The sequence below is a fragment of the Myxine glutinosa genome, chromosome 4 (genome assembly GCF_964187855.1).
Source record: "Myxine glutinosa chromosome 4, kmMyxGlut1.1, whole genome shotgun sequence".
In the NCBI taxonomy this organism is placed as follows: Eukaryota; Metazoa; Chordata; class Myxini; order Myxiniformes; family Myxinidae; genus Myxine; species Myxine glutinosa.
Genome location: NC_136264.1, coordinates 215,366,906 through 215,384,471, shown reverse-complemented (window position 1 = coordinate 215,384,471; position 17,566 = coordinate 215,366,906). Strand labels below are relative to the sequence as shown.

Here is a 17,566-nt window from a genome sequence, read left to right as displayed (position 1 = left end):
GCCCCTGCCTAAAACGGGTTCTGCCCCTGCCCAAAACGGGTTCTGCCCCTGCCCAAAACGGGTTCTGCCCCTGCCCAAAACGGGTTCTGCCCCTGCCCAAAACGGGTTCTGCCCCTGCCCAAAACGGGTTCTGCCCCTGCCCAAAACGGGTTCTGCCCCTGCCCAAAACGGGTTCTGCCCCTGCCCAAAACGGGTTCTGCCCCTGCCCAAAACGGGTTCTGCCCCTGCCCAAAACGGGTTCTGCCCCTGCCCAAAACGGGTTCTGCCCCTGCCCAAAACGGGTTCTGCCCCTGCCCAAAACGGGTTCTGCCTCCGCCCAAAACGGGTTCTGCCTCCGCCCAAAACGGGTTCTGCCTCCGCCCAAAACGGGTTCTGCCTCCGCCCAAAACGGGTTCTGCCTCCGCCCAAAACAGGTTCTGCCTCCGCCCAAAACAGGTTCTGCCTCCGCCCAAAACAGGTTCTGCCTCCGCCCAAAACAGGTTCTGCCTCCGCCCAAAACAGGTTCTGCCTCCGCCCAAAACAGGTTCTGCCTCCGCCCAAAACAGGTTCTGCCTCCGCCCAAAACAGGTTCTGCCTCCGCCCAAAACAGGTTCTGCCTCCGCCCAAAATAGGTTCTGCCTCTGCCTAAAACAGGTTCTGCCTCTGCCGAACACAGGTTCTGCCTCCGCCTAAAACAGGTTCTGCCTCCGCCCAAAACAGGTTCTGCCTCCGCCCAAAACAGGTTCTGCCTCCGCCCAAAACAGGTTCTGCCTCCGCCCAAAACAGGTTCTGCCTCCGCCCAAAACAGGTTCTGCCTCCGCCCAAAACAGGTTCTGCCTCCGCCCAAAACAGGTTCTGCCTCCGCCCAAAACAGGTTCTGCCTCCGCCCAAAACAGGTTCTGCCTCTGCCCAAAACAGGTTCTGCCTCTGCCTAAAACAGGTTCTGCCTCTGCCGAACACAGGTTCTGCCTCGGCCTAAAACAGGTTCTGCCTCGGCCTAAAACAGGTTCTGCCTCTGCCTAAAACAGGTTCTGCCTCGGCCTAAATCAGGTTCTGCCTCGGTCTAAAGCAGGTTCTGCCTCGGCCTAAAGCAGGTTCTGCCTCGGCCTAAAGCAGGTTCTGCCTCGGCCTAAAACAGGTTCTGCCTCTGCCCAAAACAGGTTCTGCCTCTGCCCAAAACAGGTTCTGCCTCTGCCCAAAACAGGTTCTGCCTCTGCCCAAAACAGGTTCTGCCTCTGCCCAAAACAGGTTCTGCCTCTGCCCAAAACAGGTTCTGCCTCTGCCCAAAACAAGTTCTGCCTCTGCCCAAAACAGGTTCTGCCTCTGCCCAAAACAGGTTCTGCCTCTGCCCAAAACAAGTTCTGCCTCTGCCCAAAACAGGTTCTGCCTCTGCCCAAAACAGGTTCTGCCTCTGCCCAAAACAGGTTCTGCCTCTGCCCAAAACAGGTTCTGCCTCTGCCCAAAACAGGTTCTGCCTCTGCCCAAAACAGGTTCTGCCTCTGCCCAAAACAGGTTCTGCCTCTGCCCAAAACAGGTTCTGCCTCTGCCCAAAACAGGTTCTGCCTCTGCCCAAAACAGGTTCTGCCTCTGCCCAAAACAGGTTCTGCCTCTGCCCAAAACAGGTTCTGCCTCTGCCCAAAACAGGTTCTGCCTCTGCCCAAAACAGGTTCTGCCTCTGCCCAAAACAGGTTCTGCCTCTGCCCAAAACAGGTTCTGCCTCTGCCCAAAACAGGTTCTGCCTCTGCCCAAAACAGGTTCTGCCTCTGCCCAAAACAGGTTCTGCCTCTGCCCAAAACAGGTTCTGCCTCTGCCCAAAACAGGTTCTGCCTCTGCCCAAAACAGGTTCTGCCTCTGCCCAAAACAGGTTCTGCCTCTGCCCAAAACAGGTTCTGCCTCTGCCCAAAACAGGTTCTGCCTCGGCCCAAAACAGGTTCTGCCTCTGCCCAAAACAGGTTTTGCCTCTGCCCAAATCAGGTTCTGCCTCGGCCTAAATCAGGTTCTGCCTCTGCCTAAAGCAGGTTCTGCCTCGGCCTAAATCAGGTTCTGCCTCTGCCCAAATCAGGTTCTGCCTCTGCCCAAATCAGGTTCTGCCTCTGCCCAAATCAGGTTCTGCCTCTGCCCAAATCAGGTTCTGCCTCTGCCCAAATCAGGTTCTGCCTCTGCCCAAATCAGGTTCTGCCTCTGCCCAAATCAGGTTCTGCCTCTGCCCAAATCAGGTTCTGCCTCGGCCTAAAGCAGGTTCTGCCTCGGCCTAAAGCGACGGAACATATGATTTTCGAATCACATTCAAGTCTTGCACACACAGTTAAAGGTATTTTCTCACTGAATAAATCGTGCAGCAAATGGCCAAACTTCCCTGAGTTGAGGAAGAAGTTTCAATTTTATTTCTGCAGCGAAAAGTTTGTGCGATAAAAGATTAAGGACAAAAGAAGAAATAATTTTCCTATTAAAGCTCAAACGCATCCGCATCTGGATTGAGCTATAAACTGCTCAATTGGTTCTAGTTTTGACAGAATGAAATAAACAAAAGTTTGAACACTGCTGTTTGGTAACATTCGATCTCTAAACAAAGTATTTACCATCTATAGCATCGTCATAGTGTATGGAGCACAGTACATCACACAGGTAACTCGAACGACACTGGGTAAACAGCATACCTCGGCCAGGTTGAACAGTTTACCTTTTGTATCCACCGATAGGTCGGATCTGGATTCGGACCTGAACCTAAATAGAATCGGCTTGTTCTTATCCCCGAGCCAACCCATCCACCAGGTTTCGTCCCAATCTGTCCATACGTTTTTGAGACATCCTGCTATAAATCGTTTTTGTCCCGATCTGTCAATGGTGAACAATCACTCGTACGTTTTTTTAAACCTCGTATCCGGATCCATATTCGGATCTTCGACAAAATCGAATCATTTCGTCCTTGTCGAATGCCCAACCTCTCCACCAAGTTTCGTTCGGATCTGTCCACAACAAGACAGACAGACGGGGGTGAAAACAACGTCTGCCAACCTTCGGTGGCGAAGGTAATGAATGGAGTGAATGTGCAAAGTAAACCTTTTAATCTCTGTAGTCAGATCGAGCAATGTGTCGAGTATAAGAACGTTAAAGTTGTACTTATGACGTCAGAATAAACAAATGGCCGCACTGCACAGACCTTGTGCGCCACACGTGGTTACGAGCGGGACACACGGTAAAGCTCGACGACGTCCCCCCGGATGGCGGACACCGTCGGACAACCCAGCGGGAAACGCTCCGCGGCACCGGGCCCGTGAACGCGGAGCCTTTTGAACCTTTTCTTTGGCGTCTCGTTTTGTTTTAAGGCGTCAAGCTCGTCCGTCCCTGTGACGTCCCCCCCGCAGCGAGAGGCCGGGGAGCCGCCGCTTTCTCATGCTCCCTCTCCCTCCCCGGAGGCCTCTCCGAGGGGTGCGCACCTGTAGGCGAGACCTCCACTTCTCAGAGGCGTAGACGAAGAGGGATATAATTAGAGAGGGAGACGGTCGTGATTGAACGTGAATGGAAAGGGATCGAGATGGGAGCGAGGATGGACAGACATGAATGAAGAAGAGGAAGATGCGTTTATAACATGATTATTTCATTAGCAGCAATCGGGGCCCTGGTGCTGCCAGGCGGAATATTGATGCCTTTCCGCTGCCGGAAGCCATAATAAAGGTAAACAAACCCGAAAGGCGCGCTAATTCGCTTTGGATGGATCGGGAGCCCAGATGCTCGGGCCCTCAAAACGACACCAGAGGTTTCCACGTTTTCGAGCCACTTAAGAGTGATGCTGGAAAGTTTGATGATTTCATGATCGCAGCAAATATACCGATACCATGGAGTCCTTCCTTATACGCTCTGGTTGGCAAAAAATGGTACAAATATTACATTTTGTAAACAACAGCAATGTGACTATTGCAATAAATATTTGGTAGGCCATATTTGGGAGGTAGGCCGCATTTGGGAGGTGGGCCGCATTTGGGAAGTAGGCCACATTTGGGAGGCAGGCCGCAGCTGGGAGGTAGGCCACATTTGGGAGGTAGGCCGCAGCTGGGAGGTAGGCCGCATTTGGGAGGTAGGCCGCAGCTGGGAGGTAGGCCGCAGCTGGGAGGTAGGCCGCAGCTTGGAGGTAGGCCGCATTTGGGAGGTAGGCCGCATCTGGGAGGTAGGCCGCATCTGGAAGGTAGGCCGCATCTGGGAGGTAGGCCGCATCTGGGAGGTAGGCCGCATCTGGGAGGTAGGCCGCATTTTGGAGGTAGGCTGCATTTGGGAGGTAGGCCGCATTTGGGAGGTAGGCCGCATCTGGGAGGTAGGCCGCATTTGGGAGGTAGGCGGCAGCTGGGAGGTAGGCCGCAGCTGCCAGGTAGGCCGCAGCTGCCAGGTAGGCCGCATTTGGAAGGTAGGCCACATTTGGGGGGTAGGCCGCAGCTGGGAAGTAGGCCGCATTTGGGAGGTAGGCCGCAGCTGAGAGGTAGGCTGCAGCTGGGAGGGAGGCCGCATTTGGGAGGTAGGCCGCAGCTGGGAGGTAGGCCGCATTTGGGAGGTAGGCCGCATTTTGGAGGTAGGCCGCATTTGGGAGGTCGGCCGCAGCTGGGAGGTAGGCCGCAGCTGGGAGGGAGGCCGCATTTGGGAGGTAGGCCGCAGCTGGGAGGTAGGCCACAGCTGGGAGGTAGGCCGCGCAGCTGGGAAGTAGGCCGCAGCTGGGAGGTAGGCCGCATTTGAGAGGTAGGCCGCATTTGGGAGGTAGGCCGCATTTGGGAGGTAGGCCGCATTTGGGAGGTAGGCCGCATTTTGGAGGTAGGCCGCATTTTGGAGGTATGCTGCATTTTGGAGGTAGGCTGCATTTGGGAGGTCGGCCGCATTTGGGAGGTCGGCCACATTTGGGAGGTAGGCCACAGCTGGGAGGTAGGCCGCATTTGGGAGGTAGGCCACATTTGGGAGGTAGGCCGCAGCTGGGAGGTAGGCCGCTGCTGGGAGGTTGGCCGCAATTGGGAGGTAGGCCACAGCTGGGAGGTAGGCCGCATTTGGGAGGTAGGCCGCAGCTGGGAGGTAGGCCGCAGCTTGGAGGTAGGCCACATTTGGGAGGGAGGCCGCATTTGGGAGGTAGGTCGCAGCTGGGAGGTAGGTCGCAGCTGGGAGGAAGGCCACATTTGGGAGGTATGCCGCATTTGGGAGGTTGGCTGCAGCTGGGACGTAGGCCGCAGCTGGGACGTAGGCCGCAGCTGGGACGTAGGCCGCAGCTGGGAGGTAGCCGAAGCGGGGAGGTAGGCGCATTTGGGAGGTAGGCCGCATTTGGGAGGTAGGCCGCATTTGGGAGGTAGGCGCATTTGGGAGGTAGGCCGCATTTGGGAGGTAGGCCGCATTTGGGAGGTCGGCCGCAATTGGGAGGTAGGCCGCAGCTGGGAGGTAGGCCGCATCTGGAAGGTAGGCCGCATTTGGGAGGTAGGCCTCATTTGGGAGGTAGGCCGCATTTTGGAGGGAGGCCGCATTTGGGAGGTAGGCCGCATTTGGGAGGTAGGCCGCATTTGGGAGGTAGGCCGCATCTGGGAGGTAGGCCGCATTTGGGAGGTAGGCCGCATTTGGGAGGTAGGCGGCAGCTGGGAGGTCGGCCGCAGCTGGGAGGTAGGCCGCATTTGGGAGGTAGGCCGCATTTGGGAGGTAGGCCGCATTTGGGAGGTAGGCCGCAATTGGGAGGTAGGCCGCAGCTGGGAGGTAGGCCGCATCTGGAAGGTAGGCCGCATTTGGGAGGTAGCCCTCATTTGGGAGGTAGGCCGCATTTTGGAGGTAGGCCGCATTTGGGAGGTAGGCCGCATTTGGGAGGTCGGCCGCAGCTGGGAGGTAGGCCGCAGCTGGGAGGGAGGCCGCAGCTGGGAGGTAGGCCGCAGCTGGGAGGTAGGCCGCATCTGGGAGGTAGGCCGCATTTGGGAGGTAGGCCGCATTTGGGAGGTAGGCCGCATTTGGGAGGTAGGCCGCAATTGGGAGGAAGGCTGCAGCTGGGAGGTAGGCCGCATCTGGAAGGTAGGCCGCATTTGGGAGGTAGGCCTCATTTGGGAGGTAGGCCGCATTTTGGAGGGAGGCCGCATTTGGGAGGTAGGCCGCATTTTGGAGGTAGGCCGCATTTGGGAGGTCAGCCGCAGCTGGGAGGTAGGCCGCAGCTGGGAGTTAGGCCACAGCTGGGAGGTAGGCCACGCAGCTGGGAAGTAGGCCGCAGCTGGGAGGTAGGCCGCAGCTGGGAGGTAAGGCCGCATTTGAGAGGTAGGCCGCATTTGGGAGGTAGGCCGCATTTGGGAGGTAGGCCGCATTTGGGAGGTAGGCCGCATTTTGGAGGTATGCTGCATTTTGGAGGTAGGCTGCATTTGGGAGGTCGGCCGCATTTGGGAGGTCGGCCATATTTGGGAGGTAGGCCGCAGCTGGGAGGTAGGCCGCATTTGGGAGGTAGGCCGCAGCTGGGAGGTAGGCCGCAGCTGGGAGGTTGGCCGCAATTGGGAGGTAGGCCGCAGCTGGGAGGTAGGCCGCATTTGGGAGGTAGGCCGCAGCTGGGAGGTAGGCCGCAGCTTGGAGGAAGGCCACATTTGGGAGGGAGGCCGCATTTGGGAGGTAGGTCGAAGCTGGGAGGTAGGCCACATTTGGGAGGTATGCCGCATTTGGGAGGTTGGCTGCAGCTGGGACATAGGCCTCATTTGGGAGGTAGGCCGCATTTTGGAGGGAGGCCGCATTTGGGAGGTAGGCCGCATTTGGGAGGTAGGCCGCATTTGGGAGGTAGGCCGCATCTGGGAGGTAGGCCGCATCTGGGAGGTAGGCCGCATTTGGGAGGTAGGCCGCATTTGGGAGGTAGGTGGCAGCTGGGAGGTAGGCCGCAGCGGGGAGGTAGGCCGCATTTGGGAGGTAGGCCGCAATTTGGAGGTAGGCTGCATTTGGGAGGTAGGCCGCATTTGGGAGGTAGGCTGCAGCGGGGAGGTAGGCCGCATTTGGGAGGTAGGCCGCATTTTGGAGGTAGGCTGCAGCTGGGAGGGAGGTCGCAGCTGGGAGGTAGGCCGCAGCTGGGAGGTAGGCCGCATTTGGAAGGTAGGCCGCAGCTGGGAGGTAGGCCGCATTTGGGAGGTAGGCCGCAATTGGGAGGTAGGCTGCAGCTGGGAGGTAGGCCGCATCTGGAAGGTAGGCCGCATTTGGGAGGTGGCCTCATTTGGGAGGTAGGCCGCATTTTGGAGGGAGGCCACATTTGGGAGGTAGGCCGCATTTGGGAGGTAGGCCGCATTTGGGAGGTAGGCCGCATCTGGGAGGTAGGCCGCATCTGGGAGGTAGGCCGCATTTGGGATGTAGGCCGCATTTGGGAGGTAGGCCGCATTTGGGAGGTAGGCGGCAGCTGGGACATAGGCCGCAGCTGGGAGGTAGGCCGCATTTGGGAGGTAGGCCGCAGCGGGGAGGTAGGCCGCAGCGGGGAGGTAGGCCGCATTTGGGAGGTAGGCCGCAATTTGGAGGTAGGCTGCATTTGGGAGGTAGGCCGCATTTGGGAGGTAGGCCGCATTTGGGAGGTAGGCTGCAGCGGGGAGGTAGGCCGCATTTGGGAGGTAGGCCGCATTTTGGAGGTAGGCTGCATTTGGGAGGTAGGCCGCATTTTGGAGGTAGGCCGCAGCTGGGAGGGAGGTCGCAGCTGGGAGGTAGGCCGCATTTGGAAGGTAGGCCGCATTTGGGATGTAGGCCGCAGCTGGGAGGTAGGCCGCAGCTGGGAGGTAGGCCGCATTTTGGAGGTAGGCCGCATTTGGGAGGTAGGCCGCATTTTGGAGGTAGGCCGCTATTGGGAGGTAGGCCGCAGCTGGGAGGTAGGTCACAGCTGGGAGGTAGGCCGCAGTTGGGAGGTAGGCCACATTTGGGAGGTAGGCCGCAGCTGGGAGGTAGGCCGCAGCTGGGAGGTAGGCCGCAGCTGGGAGGTAGGCCGCATTTGGGAGGTAGGCCGCAGTTGGGAGGGAGGCCGCATTTGGGAGGTAGGCCGCATTTGGGAGGTAGGCCGCAGCTGGGAGGTAGGGCACATTTGGGAGGTAGGCTGCAGCTGGGAGGTAGGCCGCAGCTGGGAGGTCGGACGCATTTGGGAGGTAGGCCGCAGCTGGGAGGTTGGCTGCATTTGGGAGGTAGGCCGCATTTGGGAGGGAGGCCGCATTTGGGAGGGAGGCCACATTTGGGAGGTAGGTCGCATTTGGGAGGTGGGCCACATTTGGGAGGTGGGCCACATTTGGGAGGTAGGCCGCATTTGGGAGGTAGGCCGCATTTGGGAGGTCGGCCGCAGCTGGGAGGTAGGCTACAGCTGGGAAGTCGGCCGCAGCTGGGAGGTAGGCTGCAGCTGGGAGGTAGGCCGCAGCTGGGAGGTAGGCTGCATTTGGGAGGTAGGCCACAGCTGTGAGGTAGGCCGCAGCTGGAAGGTAGGCCGCATTTGGGAGGTAGGCCGCAGCTGGGAGGTAGGCCGCAGCTGGGAGGTAGGCCGCAGCTGGGAGGTAGGCCGCATTTGGGAGGTAGGCCGCATTTGGGAGGTAGGCCACATTTGGGAGGTTGGCCGCATTTGGGAGGTATGCTGCATTTTGGAGGTAGGCCGCATTTGGGAGGTCGGCCACATTTTGGAGGTAGGGCGCAGCTGGGAGGTAGGCCGCATTTGGGAGGTAGGCTGCAGCTGGGAGGAAGGCCGCATTTGGGAGGTAGGCCGCATTTGGGAGGTAGGCCACAGCTGGGAGGTAGGCCGCATTTGGGAGGTAGGTCGCAGCTGGGAGGTAGGCCACATTTGGGAGGTAGGCCGCATTTGGGAGGTAGGCCGCAATTTGGAGGTAGGCTGCATTTGGGAGATAGGCCGCATTTGGGAGGTAGGCCGCATTTGGGAGGTAGGCCGCATTTTGGAGGTAGGCTGCAGCTGGGAGGGAGGTCGCAGCTGGGAGGTAGGCCGCAGCTGGGAGGTAGGCCGCATTTGGAAGGTAGGCCGCAGCTGGGAGGTAGGCCGCATTTTGGAGGTAGGCTGCAGCTGGGAGGGAGGTCGCAGCTGGGAGGTAGGCCGCAGCTGGGAGGTAGGCCGCATTTGGGATGTAGGCCGCAGCTGGGAGGTAGGCCGCAGCTGGGAGGTAGGCCGCATTTTGGAGGTAGGCCGCATTTGGGAGGTAGGCCGCATTTTGGAGGTAGGCCGCTATTGGGAGGTAGGCCGCAGCTGGGAGGTAGGCCACATTTGGGAGGTAGGCTGCATTTGGGAGGTATGCTGCATTTTGGAGGTAGGCCGAAGCTGGGAGGTAGGCCGCATTTGGGAGATAGGCCGCAGCTGGGAGCTAGGCCGCATTTGGGAGGTAGGCCGCAGCTGGGAGGTAGGCCGCAGCTGGGAGGTAGGCCGCATTTGGGAGGTAGGCCGCATTTGGGAGGTAGGCCACAGTTGGGAGGGAGGCCGCATTTGGGAGGTAGGCCGCATTTGGGAGGTAGGCCGCATTTGGGAGGTAGGCCGCAGCTGGGAGGTAGGCCGCAGCTGGGAGGTAGGGCACATTTGGGAGGTAGGCTGCAGCTGGGAGGTCGGCCGCAGCTGGGAGGTAGGCCGCATTTGGAAGGTAGGCCGCATTTGGGGGGTAGGCTGCAGCTGGGAGGTAGGCCGCAGCTGGGAGGTCGGACGCATTTGGGAGGTAGGCCGCAGCTGGGAGGTTGGCTGCATTTGGGAGGTAGGTCGCATTTGGGAGGTGGGCCGCATTTGGGAGGTAGGCCGCATTTGGGAGGTAGGCCGCATTTGGGAGGTCGGCCGCAGCTGGGAGGGAGGCCGCAGCTGGGAGGTAGGCTGCAGCTGGGAAGTCGGCCGCAGCTGGGAGGTAGGCCGCAACTGAGGTAGGCCGCAGCTGGGAGGTAGGCCGCAGCTGGGAGGTAGGCTGCATTTGGGAGGTAGGCCACAGCTGTGAGGTAGGCCGCAGCTGGAAGGTAGGCCGCATTTTGGAGGTAGGCCGCAGCTGGGAGGTAGGCCGCAGCTGGGAGGTAGGCCGCATTTGGGAGGTAGGCCGCATTTGGGAGGTAGGCCGCATTTGGGAGGTTGGCCGCATTTGGGAGGTATGCTGCATTTTGGAGGTAGGCCGCATTTGGGAGGTCGGCCACATTTTGGAGGTACGGCGCAGCTGGGAGGTAGGCCGCATTTGGGAGGTAGGCTGCAGCTGGGAGGTAGGCCGCAGCTGGGAGAGAGGCCGCGGCTGGGAGGTCGGCCGTATTTGGGAGGTAGGCTGCAGCTGGGAGGAAGGCCGCATTTGGGAGGTAGGCCGCATTTGGGAGGTAGGCCGCAGCTGGGAGGTAGGCCGCATTTGGGAGGTAGGTCGCAGCTGGGAGGTAGGCCGCATTTGGGAGGTTGGCCGCATTTGGGAGGTTGGCTGCATTTGGGAGGTCGGCCGCATTTGGGAGGTAGGCCGCATTTGGGAGGTTGGCCGCATTTGGGAGGTAGGCCGCATTTGGAAGGTACGCTGCATTTGGGAGGTAGGCCGCAGCTGGGAGGTAGGCCGCCTTTGGGAGGTAGGCCGCATTTGGGAGGTTGGGCCGCATTTGGGAGGTAGGCCGCATTTGGGAAGTAGGCCGCAGCTGGGAGGTAGGCCGCAGCTGGGAGGTAGGGCGCATTTGGGAGGTTGGTCGCAGCTGGGAGGGAGGCCACATTTGGGAGGTTGGCTGCAGCTGGTAGGTCGCAGCTGGGAGGTAGGCCGCAGCTGGGAGGTAGGCCGCATTTGGAAGGTAGGCCGCATTTGGGGGGTAGGCCGCAGCTGGGAGGTAGGCCGCATTTGGGAGGTGGGCCGCATTTGGGAGGTAGGCCGCATTTGGGAGGTAGGCCACATTTTGGAGGTAGGCCGCATTTTTGAGGTAGGCCACTATTGGGAGGTAGGCCGCGCAGCTGGGAGGTAGGCCGCAGCTGGGAGGTAGGCCGCATTTGGGAGGTAGGCCGCATTTGGGAGGTCGGCCGCATTTGGGAGGTAGGCCGCATTTGGGAGGTAGGCCGCAGCTGGGAGGTAGGCCGCATTTGGGAGGTAGGCCGCATTTTGGAGGTAGGCCGCATTTGGGAGGTCGGCCGCAGCTGGGAGGTAGGCCGCAGCTGGGAGGTAGGCTGCAGCTGGGAGGGAGGCCGCATTTGGGAGGTAGGCCGCAGCTGGGAGGTAGGCCGCAGCTGGAAAGTAGGCCGCAGCTGGGAGGTAGGCCGCAGCTGGGAGGTAGGCCGCATTTGAGAGGTAGGCCGCATTTGGGAGGTAGGCCGCATTTGGGAGGTAGGCCGCATTTGGGAGGTAGGCCGCATTTTGGAGGTATGCTGCATTTTGTAGGTAGGCCGCATTTGGGAGGTCGGCCACATTTGGGAGGTAGGCCGCAGCTGGGAGGTAGGCTGCAGCTGGGAGGTAGGCCGCAGCTGGCAGGTAGGCCGCATTTGGGAGGTAGGCCGCAGCTGGGATGTAGGCCGCAGCTTGGAGGTAGGCCACATTTGGGAGGTAGGCCGCATTTGGGAGGTAGGCCGCATTTGGGAGGTAGGCCGCATTTGGGAGGGAGGTCGCAGCTGGGAGGTAGGCCGCATTTGGGAGGGAGGTCGCAGCTGGGAGGTAGGCCGCATTTGGGAGGATGGTCGCAGCTGGGAGGTAGGCCGCATTTGGGAGGTTGGTCGCAGCGCCGGCACAGATAAATCCTTGGGATGGGGCCTTGAAGCGTGCTGATCGTCGAATGATTATGGCGACATGAGGCTTCATGCACACCTCCATATTGCTACTTTATGCACACCACCTCCTCCATGAGGCTTTATGCACACCTCCATATTGCTACTTTATGCACACCACCTCCTCCATGAGGCTTTATGCAAACCTCCATATTGCTACTTTATGCACACCACCTCCTCCATGAGGCTTTATGCACACCTCCATATTGCTACTTTTATATGCACACCACCTCCTCCATGAGGCTTTATGCAAACCTCCATATTGCTACTTTATGCACACCACCTCCTCCATGAGGCTTTATGCAAACCTCCATATTGCTACTTTTATATGCACACCACCTCCTCCATGAGGCTTTATGCACACCTCCATATTGCTACTTTGTGCACACCACCTCCTCCATGAGGCTTTATGCACACCTCCATATTGCTACTTTATGCACACCACCTCCTCCATGAGGCTTTATGCACACCTCCATATTGCTACTTTATGCACACCACCTCCTCCATGAGGCTTTATGCACACCTCCATATTGCTACTTTATGGACACCACCTCCTCCATGAGGCTTTATGCACACCTCCATATTGCTACTTTATGCACACCACCTCCTCCATGAGGCTTTATGCACACCTCCATATTGCTACTTTATGCACACCACCTCCTCCATGAGGCTTTATGCACACCTCCATATTGCTACTTTATGCACACCACCTCCTCCATGAGGCTTTATGCACACCTCCATATTGCTACTTTATGCACACCACCTCCTCCATGAGGCTTTATGCACACCTCCATATTGCTACTTTATGCACACCACCTCCTCCATGAGGCTTTATGCAAACCTCCATATTGCTACTTTATGCACACCACCTCCTCCATGAGGCTTTATGCACACCTCCATATTGCTACTTTTATATGCACACCACCTCCTCCATGAGGCTTTATGCACACCTCCATATTGCTACTTTATGCACACCACCTCCTCCATGAGGCTTTATGCACACCTCCATATTGCTACTTTATGCACACCACCTCCTCCATGAGGCTTTATGCACACCTCCATATTGCTACCCACCCGATAGACATGATTTATGAAATAACTTCAACCCCAGACAAAATTAACGCGCACAGCGATTTCCATAACGGCGATCAATTCTGCCTAGGCCTGAAGCTAATTGGAGATGACAAGGTGGCCGCATTGTGCGAGCTCCGGAGACGAAATCAATAAATAACTCATAAACGTGTCATATTCTTCATATTCTTTCATCAAACATGCTCGTAGCGGCCGATGAGGTCGATAAATCATCGGCGGCAATGACAGTTCCTGGAGGACCAGGTGGAGGGAACAATAAGGTAGCCAAGTGGCCGCGTCGGGCCGCAAAGCGGATCGGGAAGCCCCTCTTGTTTGAGCCTCGACCCATTTACGAATAACACGGTAACAGAGCTGCTCCAGACAAGCAATATGAGCAGCAAGGCAAATGTGTCACTCGCCCTCAGCCATAGCTCACGGATGATGAATTAGCATTGTTATTAAGGCCCAAAATTGACCGTAGGGCCTCCGATATGAGGAACCTTGAGCTGATTTGATGCTTTTGGAGGTGGAAACAGGACCCGTGTCGGCACGGAACGGGAAAATCGATGAATAAACTTAATCCTGGTGATAATATTACATTTCAAAACGAGATATTATACCGAGGAAGATGTCATCATCGGGTTTATGCAAGTACAGGATCACTCTTCATGAACCCCGTAGTGGTACCTCTTCATGAACCCCGTAGTGGTACCTCTTCATGAACCCCATAGTGGTACCTCTTCATGGACCCCGTAGCGGTACCTCTTCATGAACCCCAGAGTAGTACCTCTTCATGAACCCCATAGCGGTACCTCTTCATGAACCCCGTAGTGGTACCTCTTCATGAACCCCATAGTGGTACCTCTTCATGGACCCCGTAGCGGTACCTCTTCATGAACCCCAGAGTAGTACCTCTTCATGAACCCCGTAGTGGTACCTCTTCATAAAACCCATAGCAGTACCTCTTCATGGACCCCGTAGCGGTACCTCTTCATGGACCCCGCAGTGGTACCTCTTCATGAACCCCATAGCGGTACCTCTTCATGAACCCCATAGTGGTACCTCTTCATGGACCCCAGAGTAGTACCTCTTCATGAACACCATAGCAGTACCTCTTCATGGACCCCGTAGCGGTACCTCTTCATGGACCCCGTAGCGGTACGTCTTCATGAACCCCGTAGCGGTACCTCTTCATGAACCCCGTAGTGGTACCTCTTCATGAACCCAACAGTGGTACCTCTTCATGAACCCCACAGTGGTACCTCTTCATGAACCCCACAGTGGTACCTCTTCATGAACCCCGTAGCAGTACCTCTTCATGGACCCCGTAGCGGTACCTCTTCATGGACCCCGTAGTGGTACCTCTTCATGGATCCTGTAGCGATACACCTTCATGGATCCCATAGCTGTACGTTTTCATGGACCCCGCAGTGGTACCTCGTCATGAACCCCGTAGCGGTACCTCTTCATGAACCCCGTAGCGATACCTCTTCATGAACCCCATAGTGGTACCTCTTCATGAACCCCGTAGCAGTACCTCTTCATGAACCCTATAGCGGTACCTCTTCATGAACCCCATAGCGGTACCTCTTCATGAACCCCATAGTGGTACCTCTTCATGAACCCCATAGTGGAACCTCTTCATGGACCCCGTAGCGGTACCTCTTCATGGACCCCGTAGCGGTACCTCTTCATGGACCCCGCAGTGGTACCTCTTCATGAACCCCATAGCGGTACCTCTTCATGAACCCCATAGTGGTACCTCTTCATGAACCCCATAGTGGTACCTCTTCATGAACCCCGTAGCGGTACCTCTTCATGGACCCCGTAGCGGTACCTCTTCATGGACCCCGCAGTGGTACCTCTTCATGAACCCCATAGCGGTACCTCTTCATGAACCCCATAGTGGTACCTCTTCATGAACCCCATAGTGGTACCTCTTCATGAACCCCATAGTGGAACCTCTTCATGAACCCCGTAGCGATACCTCTTCATGGACCCCGTAGCGGTACCTCATGAACCCCATAGCAGTACCTCTTCATGAACCCCATAGCGGTACCTCTTCATGAACCCCATAGCGGTACCTCTTCATGAACCCCATAGTGGTACCTCTTCATGAACCCCATAGTGGTACCTCTTCATGAACCCCATAGTGGAAACTCTTCATGGACCCCGTAGCGGTACCTCTTCATGGATCCTGTCGCGATACACCTTCATGGATCCCATCGCTGTACCTTTTCATGGACCCCATAGTGTTACCTCTGCATGGACCCCGTAGCAATACATCTACATGGACCTCATAGTGGGTAAGATCACATCCATGAATTGGTCCAGGGGCCTGGTACAGGTTCTGCAGACGAGATCACACCTATTCCCGGGGTCCACAAAGAGGTCCGGAGTCCCGGACGGTTACAGCCAAAGAATCACAAAGTAATAGATAAAGTATTTAAACCATAGCAAATGAGACAACAATGAATGGCAATTTCCTAAAACCCTTTTAATATTTACACCCTATTTGTATGTACAGTCTATTTAGGTAGTGGACAACACCACAACCAAAGGTAACTTACACAGTACAGAGGCCGTGACACATTTGGTTCCTGATTAAGAACAGGGATAAGCAGGAAGAGGCAAGTTTTGCTGCCTACACAACCAGGCCAAGCTAAGGAAATACCATAGCAGTGGACCATAGCAAATACCATAGCAAATGCCATAGCAAATGCCATAGCAAATACCATAGCAAATGCCAAAGCAATGCCACAGCAAATGCCATAGCAAATGCCATAGCAAATGCCACAGCAAATACCATAGCAAATGCCATAGCAAATGCCATAGCAAATACCATAGCAAATGCCACAGCAAATGCCACAGCAAATGCCATAGCAAATGCCATAGCAAATACCATAGCAAATGCCATAGCAAATACCATAGCAAATGCCATAGCAAATACCATAGCAAATACCATAGCAAATGCCATAGCAAATGCCATAGCAAATACCATAGCAAATGCCACAGCAAATGCCATAGCAAATACCATAGCAAATGCCATAGCAAATACCATAGCAAATGCCATAGCAAATACCATAGCAAATACCATCGCAAATGCCATAGCAAATACCATAGCAAATGCTTTAGCAAATACCATAGCAAATACCACAGTAAATACCATAGCAAATGCCATAGCAAATGCCATAGCAAATGCCATAGCAAATACCATAGCAAATGCCATAGCAAATACCATAGCAAATACCATAGCAAATGCCATAGCAAATGCCATAGCAAATACCATAGCAAATGCCACAGCAAATGCCATAGCAAATACCATAGCAAATGCCATAGCAAATACCATTGCAAATGTCATAGCAAATACCATAGCAAATGCCATAGCAAATACCATAGCAAATACCATCGCAAATGCCATAGCAAATACCATAGCAAATGCTTTAGCAAATACCATAGCAAATACCACAGTAAATACCATAGCAAATGCCATAGCAAATGCCATAGCAAATGCCATAGCAAATGCCATAGCAAATACCATAGCAAATGCCACAGCAAATACCACAGCAAATACCATAGCAAATGCCATAGCAAATACCATAGCAAATGCCACAGCAAATGCCACAGCAAATGCCATAGCAAATACCATAGGAAATGCCATAGCAAATACCATAGGAAATGCCATAGCAATGCCATAGCAAATACCATAGCAAATGTCATAGCAAATACCATAGCAAATGCCATAGCAAATACCATAGCAAATACCATCGCAAATGCCATAGCAAATACCATAGCAAATGCTTTAGCAAATACCATAGCAAATACCACAGTAAATACCACAGCAAATGCCATAGCAAATGCCATAGCAAATACCATAGCAAATACCACAGCAAATACCATAGCAAATGCCATAGCAAATACCATAGCAAATGCCATAGCAAATGCCATAGCAAATACCATAGCAAATGCCACAGCAAATGCCATAGCAAATACCATAGGAAATGCCATAGCAATGCCATAGCAAATACCATAGCAAATGTCATAGCAAATACCATAGCAAATGCCATAGCAAATACCATAGCAAATACCATCGCAAATGCCATAGCAAATACCATAGCAAATGCTTTAGCAAATACCATAGCAAATACCACAGTAAATACCACAGCAAATGCCATAGCAAATGCCATAGCAAATACCATAGCAAATACCAAAGCAAATACCATAGCAAATACCATAGCAGTGGACCATAGCAAATACCATAGCAAATACCATAGCAGTGGACCATTGCAAATGCCATAGCAAATACCATAGCAGTGGACCATTGCAAATGCCATAGCAAATACCATAGCAAATACCATAGCAGTGGACCATAGCAAATGCCATAGCAAATACCATAGCAAATACCATAGCAAATACCACAGCAGTGGACCATAGCAAATGCCATAGCAAATGCCATAGCAAATACCATAGCAGCGGATGATCTCATTAGAGGTCAGTTGGCAGGGCTATCTTATCAACTTCATGCAAATACAAAGAGATCTTAAGAGTTTGGTATTTATAAACATGTTGTAATCACATTGAGGAGATAACGCAGACCCTGATTGAAAGATTTCACTCGCCAAGTTACCTTGGATAACCTGGTTCTATCTCAGATGTCTGACCAATCAATACGCAGCAGCTCTCAAGAAGTCTCTCCTTCCGTCTTCCTATTCCGTGATCAGTTGCAGATGAGCCAGAACATCTACAGGATTTCCAAATCAACATGGCGGACTTCAGGATTCCGCTTCTGTGAGAAGATGGGGAGGGAATTGATATTTAGAAAGTTAAAACCTCCAATAAAAGTAA

At 55.0% G+C, this 17,566-nt stretch overlaps 2 protein-coding genes across 3 annotated transcripts in view; both read right to left on the bottom strand.

Moving 5' to 3' along the window:
- MMAA (metabolism of cobalamin associated A) overlaps positions 1–17,566 on the bottom strand; it is a 773,535-nt gene that overhangs the window by 484,794 nt on the left and 271,175 nt on the right. The gene's annotated exons all lie outside the window — the stretch shown is intronic.
- SLC30A9 (solute carrier family 30 member 9) overlaps positions 15,200–17,566 on the bottom strand; it is a 224,796-nt gene continuing 222,429 nt past the window's right edge. For both annotated transcript variants that reach the window (XM_078777013.1, XM_078777016.1), the window contains one exon: positions 15,200–17,507. In XM_078777013.1, the coding sequence (XP_078633139.1) occupies positions 17,463–17,507 (45 nt within the window). In that variant the 3' untranslated portion in view covers positions 15,200–17,462. The remainder of the gene's footprint in view (positions 17,508–17,566) is intronic.